Source organism: Etheostoma spectabile, chromosome 6 (genome assembly GCF_008692095.1).
Source record: "Etheostoma spectabile isolate EspeVRDwgs_2016 chromosome 6, UIUC_Espe_1.0, whole genome shotgun sequence".
Classification (NCBI taxonomy): Eukaryota; Metazoa; Chordata; class Actinopteri; order Perciformes; family Percidae; genus Etheostoma; species Etheostoma spectabile.
This window is the reverse complement of record NC_045738.1, coordinates 21,617,331-21,630,843: the sequence shown is the minus strand read 5'-3', so window position 1 is coordinate 21,630,843 and position 13,513 is coordinate 21,617,331. Positions and strand designations below refer to the sequence as shown.

At 42.0% G+C, this 13,513-nt stretch overlaps 1 protein-coding gene across 4 annotated transcripts in view; it reads left to right on the top strand.

The window, feature by feature from the left end:
* The window catches only part of vps13b (vacuolar protein sorting 13 homolog B), a 354,534-nt gene that overhangs the window by 239,744 nt on the left and 101,277 nt on the right, over positions 1–13,513 (top strand). For all 4 annotated transcript variants that reach the window (XR_004332501.1, XR_004332502.1, XM_032519244.1 and 1 more), the window contains exons 35-37: positions 6,833–7,174; positions 7,990–8,404; positions 8,681–8,818. Coding sequence is in view for 2 of the 4 variants with exons in the window: in XM_032519244.1 (XP_032375135.1) it covers positions 6,833–7,174; positions 7,990–8,404; positions 8,681–8,818 (895 nt within the window). In the remaining 2 variants the exon portion in view is untranslated. The remainder of the gene's footprint in view (positions 1–6,832; positions 7,175–7,989; positions 8,405–8,680; positions 8,819–13,513) is intronic.

The window sequence follows — 13,513 nt, the reverse complement described above, 5'->3', positions numbered from 1 at the left end:
TTTATGGACCAAACAAACAAGTAATATTCATTTAAAGTCAAATTGCAAACACATTCTCTTATAAACGTAGATCTTTAACTTTTCATTTACACACAAGATTTCTCACAGTAGCTCAGCCACAGACATTTCACACGCACAACTTTTAGATGCCACCGCCAACATCAAGCCCACCTCACTCAGGGACTAATGGCATGTGTAAATACCGGAGCCTGAATATTAGATTAGAAAATTACCCTTACACATATCTCAAAACTATATGGGGACGGTGACAGCTAATAAGAGCCAGTTGTTCTCCACTCCGTTCCCATGGAAAGAAAGAAGGGACGACAAAGGAAAGAAAGTCTAATGATGACTTTGCTGCTATGGAGGTCAGGATCATAGCAATTAGGGGAGACCCCAGGGTGCCTCTGTCTCTCACTTTCCCTTTTGTTGTAGCTTGTCCTCTAATCTTACCTTACTCCACATCTGGCCTTCATCCTAATTTAATCAGTTACCAAATAAAATGTTAGGGCTCTGGTTACTGTTGTCGAGGGATGTAAGACAAGGAGTTAATAGAGATATTTTGTGCAAATGCCATTCATTATCCCTCAACCACGTTCTTTCTGCCAAGTTCTCCATCTAGCTTTAGATAACTTTATCAGAAAATGTCGATGTCTCGACTGTCCCTGGTTTGTTTACCATATGGCTGATATCTTGTTTATCATTAATGATGGAAGCATTTGGTGATAAAGTCCAGAACGCAGCAGCCAATTCCAACCAAGAGATTATGTTGGATGAGCTGAGAGAATCTGTGTATCATTTCTGAATGCTTACATCATTCCGGTCAAGCCACTTTTCCTTTTTGTTTGTTTTCACTAACACACTTGTGGTGTTAATCTAGAATTGGTTGTCTGGCATTTTTGAAAACTTTCTTCACTAAGTAATACAACTGCATTGCATCCTGCTTATACAAACAGCCAGTGTTATTGTAGCGATATTGGGTAATTTCTGCGTGTCCTCACAATCACCCCTAACCCAAGCATTGGCTTTGATTGGTGGATCTGAATCAGGGTTTGGGTTTAGATGGGTGCATCTTTTGAGAATGACTAAAGCAATAAGTCTCCCGTTGAGCTTTAAGGGTGGTGTCTGTCAGACCTTTTAAATCATTCTTGATTGCTAAAACTTACGAGCGGGTCATGGTGGCTTTGGCAAGCTTCTCCTAGGGCCTGGAGTCGTACCGGGAAGGCATTGGTCCTAAACGCAACATGTTGCGCACAACCCTGCAGCTTGCTGAAAGAACAGCTTCGAGCTCCGGATCCAGCTCTGCTTTTTTTTTTTTTTAACAAAGCAATGGCAAGCCGTATTCTATTTGTGGAAAAATATTTGTTAGCAAACTAATGTCATATGCGGTGATAGGAGAGAATCGGTTTTGAAGTTTAATCAATTATTAAACAGAGGCTTTGGCCGCCACATATCCCAGAGCCAGGTTTTAGTTGAGCAGCATACTGTCGTTCCCCAGATGGACCACATTAACTCACCCTTTTCACAATTCTTCTTTTTCCTTCTGCAGCCTTTATCATTTTGCATCTTTGTTTTAGAGCCAGGGCTTTTCAAAGCCACGAAGCAGCTATAAACATCTCTGTAATCATGTATTCTTGTCTGCTCATCTTTTCTTAGTTTTTTCAGTTAGGTGTTTCATAGGCGTTCCTCTTTTTCCGTGTCGTACTCAGTCCTCGGCTCTCCTCACTTCTCCTCCTGTAGGTCTTTTCCGGATGGAAAGTGTTCCAACTGACCCAGCGCTTTAGGAATGTCAACATGCATAAATTATTACTGTCATGCAGATGTTTGCTCTCCCCCCTGAATGTCACATGGCATCAGGGGAACAGGAGAGTGTCTAACATGGTAAACTAAATATTCTTACATTGTTATTTTTCTAATGCTTTTCAAAGCCCAAATTGAGGGAGATGCTTGGGGGGCCTAGATTATGGAAAAGGGCAAACGAAAAGGATATTGTCTCCCATGCTGTTAAATCCTGGAGGAGTAAACCCACCCACCAGCATTACTGGGTGGAAGGAGCTTGTTAAAATGGCCCCACTCGGCGCCCAGAGCTTTGGAGTATACACTGTGTTTAAAATACAGTTGACAGTCACTCTGAAGCACTCAGCATCCATTTGCAAGCTCCGGGGTCGAGACCTTCCGTTGCTTCTTTGTTGTGGTTCAGCTGAAGTGCATAGCAGGTTGCCTTTGTTATTGAAACAAAGTTGAATGTATTAAATGACTGCCTTTGATGCGCAAAAAAAGCTTTGTGACCGCTATTAGGGCAAGAGCGGTGACCTCATATTATAAATGTCTTCCCCCCTCTGTTTACCTCAAGAAAATGAGAGAATGAATTGCCGTCTTTATGGCATTTGGGTAAGTATCATTGTTATTATTTGTGATTAAGATGAGGTATTGCTGCATTGAGGTTTTCTTCCATCAGCACAAATGCACAGAGGCCTGCTATCAGCTTTATGGTTCTGGTAAACAATAGCGGGGTGCACAGCAGGGGCCTAACCTGTAAACTCTGATGTAGTCGAGATACAGAAGTTAATTTCCATGCAGGCGTCCTGCAGGCAAGTGGCTCAACTGAATAGTTCTGTCAGAAAGATTTAGTTATATGACTTCCATGTTTTTTAATGAAATTCTACTGTAGTTACAAGAGATCATGGGAAAATTATGATAAACATTCTACTTTTTTTTAACGTGAAATGCATAAAAAGCAGCTCCGTTCCTAAAAGGACCTCACCTGACTGCTCTGACTACTGAAATTCCTTGCCACTAGTTTCATTTAGTTTTAAACATGCTACTAATTGCAGCTTGTTTTTTCTCCACATTAACTGTCATATCTGTTAAAATTAACAAACAAGCATATTTATTGCAATGTTGGGATAACCTGAGGGGTTGACAGCCAGAAAGGGAAACACAATACATTTTTTTTTTTTATCAAACATGTGCATGTAATCTTTTTATGGCTGTCTCTGACAACGTTGTCCCCAACTCTGTACTTCTCTAATGATGTCAAGTTGCTGACCTATTTCACTCACCACTAATGTTCCAGTTCTTTTCATACTGCTGCCTTGACTTTCTCCCACAATTACCACTGTTGTCACTTACCAGTTATGTCAGTCAACCAACATTTCCATTCACCAGTACTTGGATTATGTCACGACAGACATTTTGCATCGATGCCCTCTTGTCATAATCGTTCAGTGTTCCTGTCACATGTTTAGTTGTTTAGTTATTACATTTTGTTCTTTCTCACACCCTTCTTTTGTGCAATGCTTAAAATATAGTGATATATTTGTCTTTTTCAGTGCTTTTTTTGCTCTCTTTTTGGGTGTTTTTCATGTCCCTTGGCGCTTTAATATATAATCCAGACTTCAGTTAGGATGTGTGGCATTTAAATGGCCTCTTTTGAAAGGAATATTAGTCACCTTTGTTACTTCAACTTTATTTCTTATATCCTTTCCTGTGCGCTACAATGGACTTCTCTACCATCTTAAAAAATCCACATTTTTCATGTTCCCTGATCTCTGAACCTGAATTGCAACCTACTTTTCATTCATCTGGAAACAATCAACTGCATATGTGGTATTCAGATGTAAAAGGGATGTTGTCATATTCGACTAGCCAGCCAACACTGTAAACGGGTGGCATTTGGATGATGTGACATTTGCTTCCGCATATTAGCCTTCCTCTAGCCAAGCTGTTCTGAGTTACACTGACTGAAATAGGGGTCAGAAGTCGTACAGATGCACTCTGATATGATTGGCACTTGGGAGACTCATGGTTTCACACTTTGGGGATTATCCTCCATTTTCCAGAATGTTCTGCCTAGAGACTCTGAGGGGATGACCTCATGATTGGCTGATGGGGGTTTGGTGGGGTGTATATGTGTGTAGTCGCATGATCATGATCAACCAAGTTCAGAGAAAGATTGCGTTGGGATCTGGAAACAGTGCTTCGGTGCAGCCATTATATAATAGAATAGAAAGTAATGGTTGGAATAGGGGATTTCAGCTGGGACCATGCCTGCAGCTACAGTGCATGTTTGTATTCTGAATTTATTGCCCTCTGTCAATGAATAAATTGGCCAAAGGTTAAAGCATATAGACTACTATGCCATAGGTTTATGTTTTCTGTGTATACCTTTAACATAGTGAATGAAATAAGTGATCCTAGAAACAGGAAGGAATCCAGTCATGCACTTTAAAATGTATAGCTGAGCTCGAACCCTGGGAAAGCAACTGACTTCATGTGTGTTTATGTGTTTGTGAATGCACTGATTGCATGCATTGATTCAAACTATATGAACAACTGTGTTCTGTGGTATGTTTTTTCATTGTCTCTTTCCCTCTACGCCCCCAATTGTGTTCCCCATTATCCGTTATTCCACTTGTAAGCACATCTAAATATAGACCAAGAATTTGCTTAGGGGGCACTCTCTTAGTAGTGGTGGTTAAAGAGAAGACGGGGTATTTGCTGTAATTGTAAATGCATGTGTACAGCCTAAGCTTGGGAAGAGAGACAGAGAAGCGTAAAGAGAATCTGGCTGTTTCTCCTGGCGCTTGCTCTTTCCCAGCTGCTGTGCAGCTTATTTGTCCCTTCCAACGAGTGGCGCTCTTTGGAGTGGACATTTTGCCTTTGTTCAATACCTTTTTAAATACCTCCTTACCTCAGTACAAGTTTCACCGGCTTAAAACAACACACATGGAGACAAGTCCAGGCCCTTTTCTGCCTTCTCTCCCCTTCTCATTGCTTGGAAAATCTTACATTTCTACAGAAAAGAAGTGCACACATCCTGTCCTCATTAGGCCAGGGAAAGGAGAGGGATCTGGCAGGGCCGATTCTATAGAAGCCCCACACATGAGCCTGGACGAACAGAACAGGCATGCCGCGGCGTTTTATATGGCTCTTGTTCTTAGTCTTTGATGACACTGTTTAGAATAGGAAATATCTAATAAGTCAAGTATTCTGTCTAATGTGCTGCCAGTGGGTTTAGTATTTGCCTGGAGGTCTTGAAACACTATCTCCGCCACAGCAATAATATACATTTAAAATTCTTATGGAGTGGGTGGGAGGGAGCGATGTAGAGAGAGAAAAGGGGCAGCTGAGAGTACATGCTGTAATAGTAACCATGTGCAGTTTGGAGCAGACTAGGGTGGGACAAGATGGGACATACCTTGGGACTTTTGAAAACTCTTTCTGTATGTCTCCTCTATTTTCAATTCATCACAATCATGTTTCAAAAGACAGCAGTAGCTAATTGAAGCTGACGTTGTATCCATTATCATGACTGGGAAACATGGGGGAAAGGCCTCAATAATGGGGTAACTGTTGGACTTGGACATGTTTATGGAAATAATGATGATTAATAAGCACAATTCTATCCATGATGCACCTGACAAACCTGCAGCTATAAGAGGAATGTTTAATTGATATGACGCAGTGGTCCAATAAACTGAAATGGCCTTTACCATCTTTGTCTTCTCTTTTTATGTATTTTTACTTCCGACGGTCTTAGCTTCACTGTATGCTCGGGGCGCCTTGATGGCTCACCTGATTAAGTATTGATTAAGGAGTATGATTTTGACCTGCGGACCATTGTTACATGTCATTCCCCCGCTCTCCACCCTTTCACATCTTCAGCTATCTTGTGTAATAAAGGCCTAAAATGTCAAAAACTAAAATTTTCTTAAATATATAAAAAAATGAATGGCTTCAATTTTTTTCTCAGCATCTACAAAATATATTCCATGCATATTTTTGACGCTTCTGTTTATTGCAACTGTTTTTACCCACACAAGTCATTTCTATATTTACATGTCCAGTAATTTACTATTTGATAGGTAGCATTTAGTTTTATATGTTTGTCTCGTTCGTGTCCCCTGGGAGCCAGTGGCGACTTCTTTATAGTCTTGAAGATGGCATGCTTTGGTAGCAGAATAAAGATGCTTGTTTTCATTGTCCCTTGAAACCCAGCAACCTACTCACATTGATTTATATCATCTGTTACTGAACTCTTTTTATTGCCACAACGGCTGGAACTCTCCCGACATGCGTTAGTTGGAGCCAGGCATGAAATCTCGGCTGCTTTAGACACAATACCATTGTCGCTGCACCAAATGATTTGATTCTTTTTGAAAGACATTTCCAATATTGCAAGAATGTGCAACATGATTTAGACCGCAGGAAAAGTCCCAGAGCATGGCTTCAATGTCTGTGGCTATATATGATGCTCTCCTTATTTGGTCAATTTGTCTACGGTTTCAATGGAGCAAGTTATTTGGTTTGTGTCCTCTTGTAAAGTCAAGATCCAAACAAGAAAGAAACTATGCATAAAAGAAAATGAATACTCTGATCCAATTTTTATTTGATGCTCTGATCATTCTCTGTGAATCTAACACAGCATCTTGGTTTGGTTTAAGATAATGCAGTTTGTTTTAATGCACATTCGAATCTCAAGTTACGCAGCAGGTACCGGGTGTGTGTGTGTGTGTGTGTGTGTGTGTGTGTGTAATAACATATGTTTTATGTATTTAGGGATTATAGTGTTTGTAGTTTTTCAGTTTCTACCTTTCCTTTACTTGCATGATTTAATAACTGCTGTTTAAGGGTGCACCTTACATCATGCTCTCTCTTTTCACCTATCCTGTTGTGGCAGTGGGTTATATAAAAACAAAACAGAAATCAAAAGCAAGCTTCTTTCTTTATATAAAAGTGAAGCACCAGCCATTTCCAGTAGACTTCAAGCCTAAAACAAAATCAGCATCAGTGTGAACACCGCCTTACCTTTCTCTGTTTCTGTGTACAGGTGCGTCGATACGAGCAGAAGCGTGGCATTCGAGACCCTGCGGCAGGTGTCGACTCTTTGTCACGTCACAGCGGAACAGGGCAGGACAGCGGCTTTGGGAGTGACAGCGCTCACATTCGCATTGTCCAAATAGAGCAGCAGAGTGGGGCCAGCCACCACTGCATCGCTAGGCCCTCACACAAGTCCACCATCACCAAGAACCTCAGCTTCATCCCTTTTGACATATTTCTCACAGCTAGTAGGCTGTCTGTCATGACCTATGCTTGCTCCAGTGCCCCAAAAGCCCTTCCCTCATCACTGGATACCCCCAGCACACCCGACAAGAAGGAGCCTGGGGAGAAGGTAAACTAAAAGCCTGTGCCATGGAAGCTTTTTCTATTCCAGAGTCAGTTCCTGGATTTGTTTGTTCATTTGTGTATAATTCTTCATACCTGACACAATAGCAATATGTGTTATTTATGCAAGGATTGTAGCGGTATCTAAGTACAGATGATTAATATTACACAGTTTTCAATTCAACTTAACAATTTGGTGGTTTGGTGGTATGTGGTTTCTGAGAGTAATTTCATAAAGTCCAAATGCACAAAACTGAATTTAAACTTTAACACAGATTTGTATGGTACAGTTAGTCATTGCGCTATTCCATTCAATCTGTCACTGCTCATCTAGCTGATTCAAGACTTTAAATGCACATGTATATGTATGATGTAAATTAAAAGGGTGCTCTTTGCACTTAGTCAGGGGCAATATGATCTGGGCTGATTTGTAAGTGAAATATTTCTGGGCAAAAACTCAACAATGTCCCACACAAAATAGAAAAACAAATACATAGTTGTCACTGACATTTAGAACTTTCAACGTTTTCCTTTTTGGTAACACTGTCTATTTGCTCACCAGCAACTACGAGTGGCCATTTTATTTAGTACAATGTGTTCTTGTGAACAGCCAGTTCCCTAAAACAATGGATGTATATATAAGTATATGGATAGGATCAACAGGATCTGTCTAAATTGCATGAGGCTGGCGAGTTATAATGGACCAAAATATTAGTAATGTTTCCAGCATCTCATTGAATCAATGCCTCAGATAATTGGAATGAAGTCTATGGATGGTGTGTCTTGACACAGTACTGACTGAACATTATACTTCTGCTTTAGGTGGGAAAGAGTGCCCTTAACTTGCAAGAGATCTTGCCTGAGTCTCCTCCAGCCTCAGCCTCCCCCACTCCAGACCCAGCTCCAGCTGCCCAGGGTTCCCTTGCTGGCCTAACCGCCGAGGACATCCTCAACAGCAACAACTCCCAGCCGGCCTCTCCGCTGCTGAAAAGCAGCCTGCTATCCCTGAGTGGCCTGCCGACTCCCAGCCGCTCCTCAGCCCGCCAAGCCCTGGGTGTGACCATCGTAAGGCAGCCTGGGAGAAGAGGGGCTGGGGACCAGCTGCTGGAACCCCTCCTGTACATCCAAGTGATGCAGCCTTCTGCTCTGCTCAGCTGCCACCACCGCAAGCAGAGGATGGAGCTTTCTGTGTTTGATGTGGCCTTAAAAGGAGTAGCTTCTGACTACAAGTGCCTAGGTAAGAGAGATCAGGAGGGGGGAATAACAAAGTTTGTGTGGGGAAGATATACCATAGGTTGGGATTGGATTTTCTGATTAAAATATAGACCCTATTTAATGTACACGAACCTTTACTACAAACCTATTACACTCACAGAGGAAAACTATCAGCCTAGTGAATGTTAAATATTTCTTATATATTGTATAATACTTCATTGTCCTGTTCTCTTCCTTTCTCCTTACCCCTTTTCACTTCTTTTTTCTTTTTTTTAATCTCTTAATATCTTTCATCCAGACCCAGGAAAGACTCTGCCAGAGTCTCTGGACTACAATGTGTTTTGGCTGCAGACAGTAGCAGGAGAGGTAGACAGTAAAACGGTCATTCCTCCCCCTCTGCTCTGCCTCCAGATCAAAGATTTCCTCAATGGACCGGGTGAGGGTCATGCACGCACAACACACATTGTTCAATGCATGCAACATTTGTATACTCACGCTAACATGCTTTTTTACTATTTAAAGGCATCCGTTTCACATTTAATCCCATTTTAGGGGACATGTCCATCGCTGTGAAGCAGCAGACACACATACACACTGATCAAACACATCCCAGAGCCAACCACACAGGTCTACTTTTCTGCTGTGTGTGCAGACGATGAGCTGTCTAAATGACGTTGCGGATGTTTTCCACAGTAGGCCACTGATATTGTTAATACTCACAGCAGACTACAGCTCCTGCGGATTTAAGTGTGTGTGTGTGTGTGTGTAATGTCGGGCTTCTGTGGATTTGGCTTTCACAGGATTTGGTTGTCTATTTTTAGATCGATATGATATCCATATGAGCAGCTTTAAGCTAAGGTTGTTGACACAAGGGTGCGGCTGACATCCTACCCAAATAGTACAGCAATGAATAAAATCACGAGTGGGCTTTTGAGTGTATGAGAGTGTGCAACCTTGTTATCCCAATGAGGGTTTCATGCAGTGTGTGTGTAGGCGCAGGACATCCTTCAGAGTTCAGCTCCCTGAACCCAATAGGCCAGATGCTGCAGATGCATACACATACTACACACACACAACTATGGACATACTTTGACATATAGTCTGTCTTTCTTCCACATGTAAACAATCACGAGCACATACTGTGCATATAGATAAAAAGGGAGCTCCAGGCTGAACTGTAGGTGTTATTGATGATGGTTTGGGGAAGCGTATAGCCCCCTCGCCCACACCCATCCCTTCCTGCTGTCAGCGGAAAAGCCCTCAGCTTTTCTGTCCACCTGGAATCACACAATGCAGCTTTCTGTACACCACTGAAATCACACAATACAGTCACACACCACCAATGTCCATCTACCCCTCTGCTCATTCCAGATGGCGCCAGTTGTCAAATTACAGCGTGCATGACCTTTCCATGAGGCATGAATTACATCAGAATTTCAGTCAACTTTTGAGCTTATATGGTTAATAGATTCCTGTCTGATGGGTTTTCACTGTATACAGACGAGGCAGGTTGATGTGAGTAAAGAGAAATTGTCCTTTCATAGAGAGTATATACTGCACTGACCTCTGATCTGCCTTTGGAGAAGAGCGAGAAAGAAGAACAGCAGTAGGTGCGGTATTGTGTCCAGGTTAAATAAATATTTAAACAGATTTAGGTACACTTTGGTATATTTATGTATTCAAAACTGCGTAATGTACTGCGCTGATTTTACATCTTTAAGTGATTTATTGACAGGATGTTTTACTGAACAGGGTTACTGCCTGTCATATCTTTATTACATTATGCTGTGGTTACATCTGATTCCAGTGTTTAGTTGAAGCGCAGATGTCGACATTGCACAATTACAGTCAGGTGTTTCCCTTGAACCACTAAAGAGCAGAGCCATCCTTGTCTCAGAAGGATAACTTCAATCATAATCACTCACTTTCATTCTCCCTGCACACACACACACACACACACACACACACACACACACAAACAACACCCTCCATAATAACTCAGACAGGATCCAGGCTCAGTGTGAGGTTGCCCCAGGTCAGGCTGTGCTGGAAATATCTAGAATTGACCACACATGCTACTGGTTCCCCTTCACCCACAGTCACACGTACACACGCACAGCCGCACAGGCGTGCACACACACATTTTTAGTTGTTTGGTTAGATGGCTTTCTGGTGAAGATAATTATTCTCTTCAAGGACAAGGAAGCAGAGGAAGAATGAAGAGCAGGAGACTTTGCGGAATGCAGTCATTCCTGTTGTGTAGACAGTACATAGACAGTCAGAAAAGCATCATTCATGATAAGGTTCAATAAATGTCTTGATCTGTTGAGACATGTTTTGATGCCTCTACTCACTCGAGTTTAATTGTTTGGATTCACCTAATTTGATCATGAAACCAAAAGGAGTACAAGGAAGAATAAAGGGAGGATTAATGAAGACAGGATTAGGCAGAAAAAGGTTATTCAGCATTGTATTCATCAATTCTGAATGCAACTTTTTAACTACCTGTCATTTGTATGTATGTATGTATGTGTGTGTGTGTGTGTGTGTGTGTGTGTGTGTGAGTGTGTGTTTTACGATTGTGTGCGTATCATGTCCGGCGGCTCTTCTTTGATTCGACCAAGGCTTCACATTTGATTTATTTAAACAAGGCGCAAGCGGAGAGCAGACCGCTTTGAGGCCGTGTCTTGCTATGTGTTTACAGCAAAATGCTCGCAATTTCAGCAGCATTTATTCTGCAAGACCAATCAAAGCTGCCCTCCCAAGGATGCCGAGTGGGAAACACTTGTAACATGTGTACTGTAAAGTGGATGGTGTTTCAGCACTGACCCTCACTCAGCAGCCGCTCGCCATGTACACACACACACACATATATAAACACTACTAATACAACTACATACAGGAAGCCCCATTTGTAAACCAGGGGGGGTTCAAGGCTTGACCAGCAAACACATACATGAAAAAGGCCCCGGGTGAGTTTATTTTTTTCCAACATGAGCAGGGTTCAGTGATTGACCAGCAAACTCACAACTCACACATACACTTTCCTTCCCTCCTCATCTTTCCTACTCAGTTCCAGTCTTTGAGAGGGTCAGTGAGCGAGTCCAGAGATGTAACTGCTACCACTTGGAGACAAGAGAAGGAACAGGTGATAGATTAGCTAGAACAAATTGGAACCATTACTCTCCCGTGTCCCTGGTTCCCGTCAAGCTATAGGTTTGTAGAAATGTTGTCAGTTACTGTATACAAGCCTCTGCCCCTCCGAACCGTCCAGAACCACTCTAATTTGAGTCAGATGGTATCTGAGGTGCGTGTCACTGGCCTCACTTGGTTAGAGGCTTTTCTGTGGCAGTTGGATTCTACAGATACCCCCCCCAAAAAAATGATTGCCATTACAAACACAGACATACACAAATACCCTTCACATACGGAACCTGTGTAATTGGACACATTGCCACCTGTGTCAGACACAGGCTTTCTGCTGTCAAGAGTCAAGCGTAAAAGTCAACTAGAGAAATCAAAGATGGGGTGGGAATGAAAACAATGTTCGTTGTGCACACACATACACACTCACACACACACACACACACACACGCACGCACACACACACGCACACACACACACGCGCACACACACACACACACACACACACAAACACACACACACACAACACCAGGTTCAAAGTGGGGACGGCGTCATGCATGACCTTGCCAAAAAGGCACAGTAACCTGGGTAATAAGCATATTTGATCTGCCCCACTACTTTGCAGAGATATACGTGTGTGTATGTGCCTCTGTCAGACCTTGATCTCCCACTTTCTCCAGCGCTAATAGAGGCTGACACCTGAGAAGGGCCAGTCTATGATTCCCCCCAGCCTGTTCACATTAAGTCCTGTTCTTTAAAGGTATGTGAACACCAACACCACCTCTCAACCTCTAGGCTTGATGCCTGCTCCATGCACAGGCCTTCCACTGACAGTCTCCAGCTTGAAATAGCCAGTAGTCTTATGGCTGAAACCAAGGTGTTCCCAATTAAAACACTCATATGTGTGGGAAGGCCACTGCTCAAAAAGCCCTCTTTGGACTCCCCATGATGGCAATGAAAGTGCCACCATTTTTTTTTTATAATTAATAATTGATATTTCCTCCCTTTAATTAAAAAATATATATCTGCAGTTGAACGCAGCATTACATAAGATTGCAATTTGCGTTCTCAGTTCTTCAATGACCGTGTTAAAGAGGTGCAGCAGTGTATATTGTTGAGAGAAGTCTTTATCATAGTACAGCGTTACATCTTATTCCATAAATGTAGGATTTTGCATAAGTCTGTCAGGGCTTGTAAATAACTCCTTTTTTTCTGTTGTAAGGTTTATGTTTCCTCGTTTAATGCCGTCTTTGTCCTGATAGTGAAACCACATGGAACAGCGCTGTAAAGGCTATCTCGCACACACATTTTAGAGAAACTACCAAACATAGGGAAATGACACAGATGTACTCAACTTGAAGCCATATAATGCTGTTATGGGATTGTATTAGATTTTTTAAAAAGATTAATCTTTTGACATTGCTCCACTGTAGTAAAAATGTGCACCATCGGTTGCTGAATCATGTTATTGGGAAGTTGTACAGATGTTGTACAGGGTCCTCTATGGACAGTTGTTTCTGAGTTCACACAATGTAACTCGAAAACTAGTTCAGATACTCCTGGGCTGGCCCTGAATGCTATAAGCTGCATGTGGTAGCTCAATTCATAGGAGGAGACAACTCCTCCAGCCCTGTCCAGATAAGGTCCTGACTTAGTGTTTTTTGGTTCCTCCAAATATGTGAAACAGCAACATATGATGTATGTATTTGAATCTCCATCCATTCAGATTTATGTTCTTTTGCGACAGTGGAAAAGATGTGCTAATGATGATTCCAGGCCACCAAAGACATACTATTCATCAGAATCTTTAACTCAGGAGTATTGTCCCTTATCATGTAAAAGATACATATAGGTTAAGTATTACATCCTTGGGGTTATAGCGAGCATTAACCATTGCACTGCTCTCTCCGGCCAGGTGAGTTTCATAATAAATCCCCTATTGTCACACCAGAACTGGCTGGGTGTCGGGGGTAAAATGGGATATTTG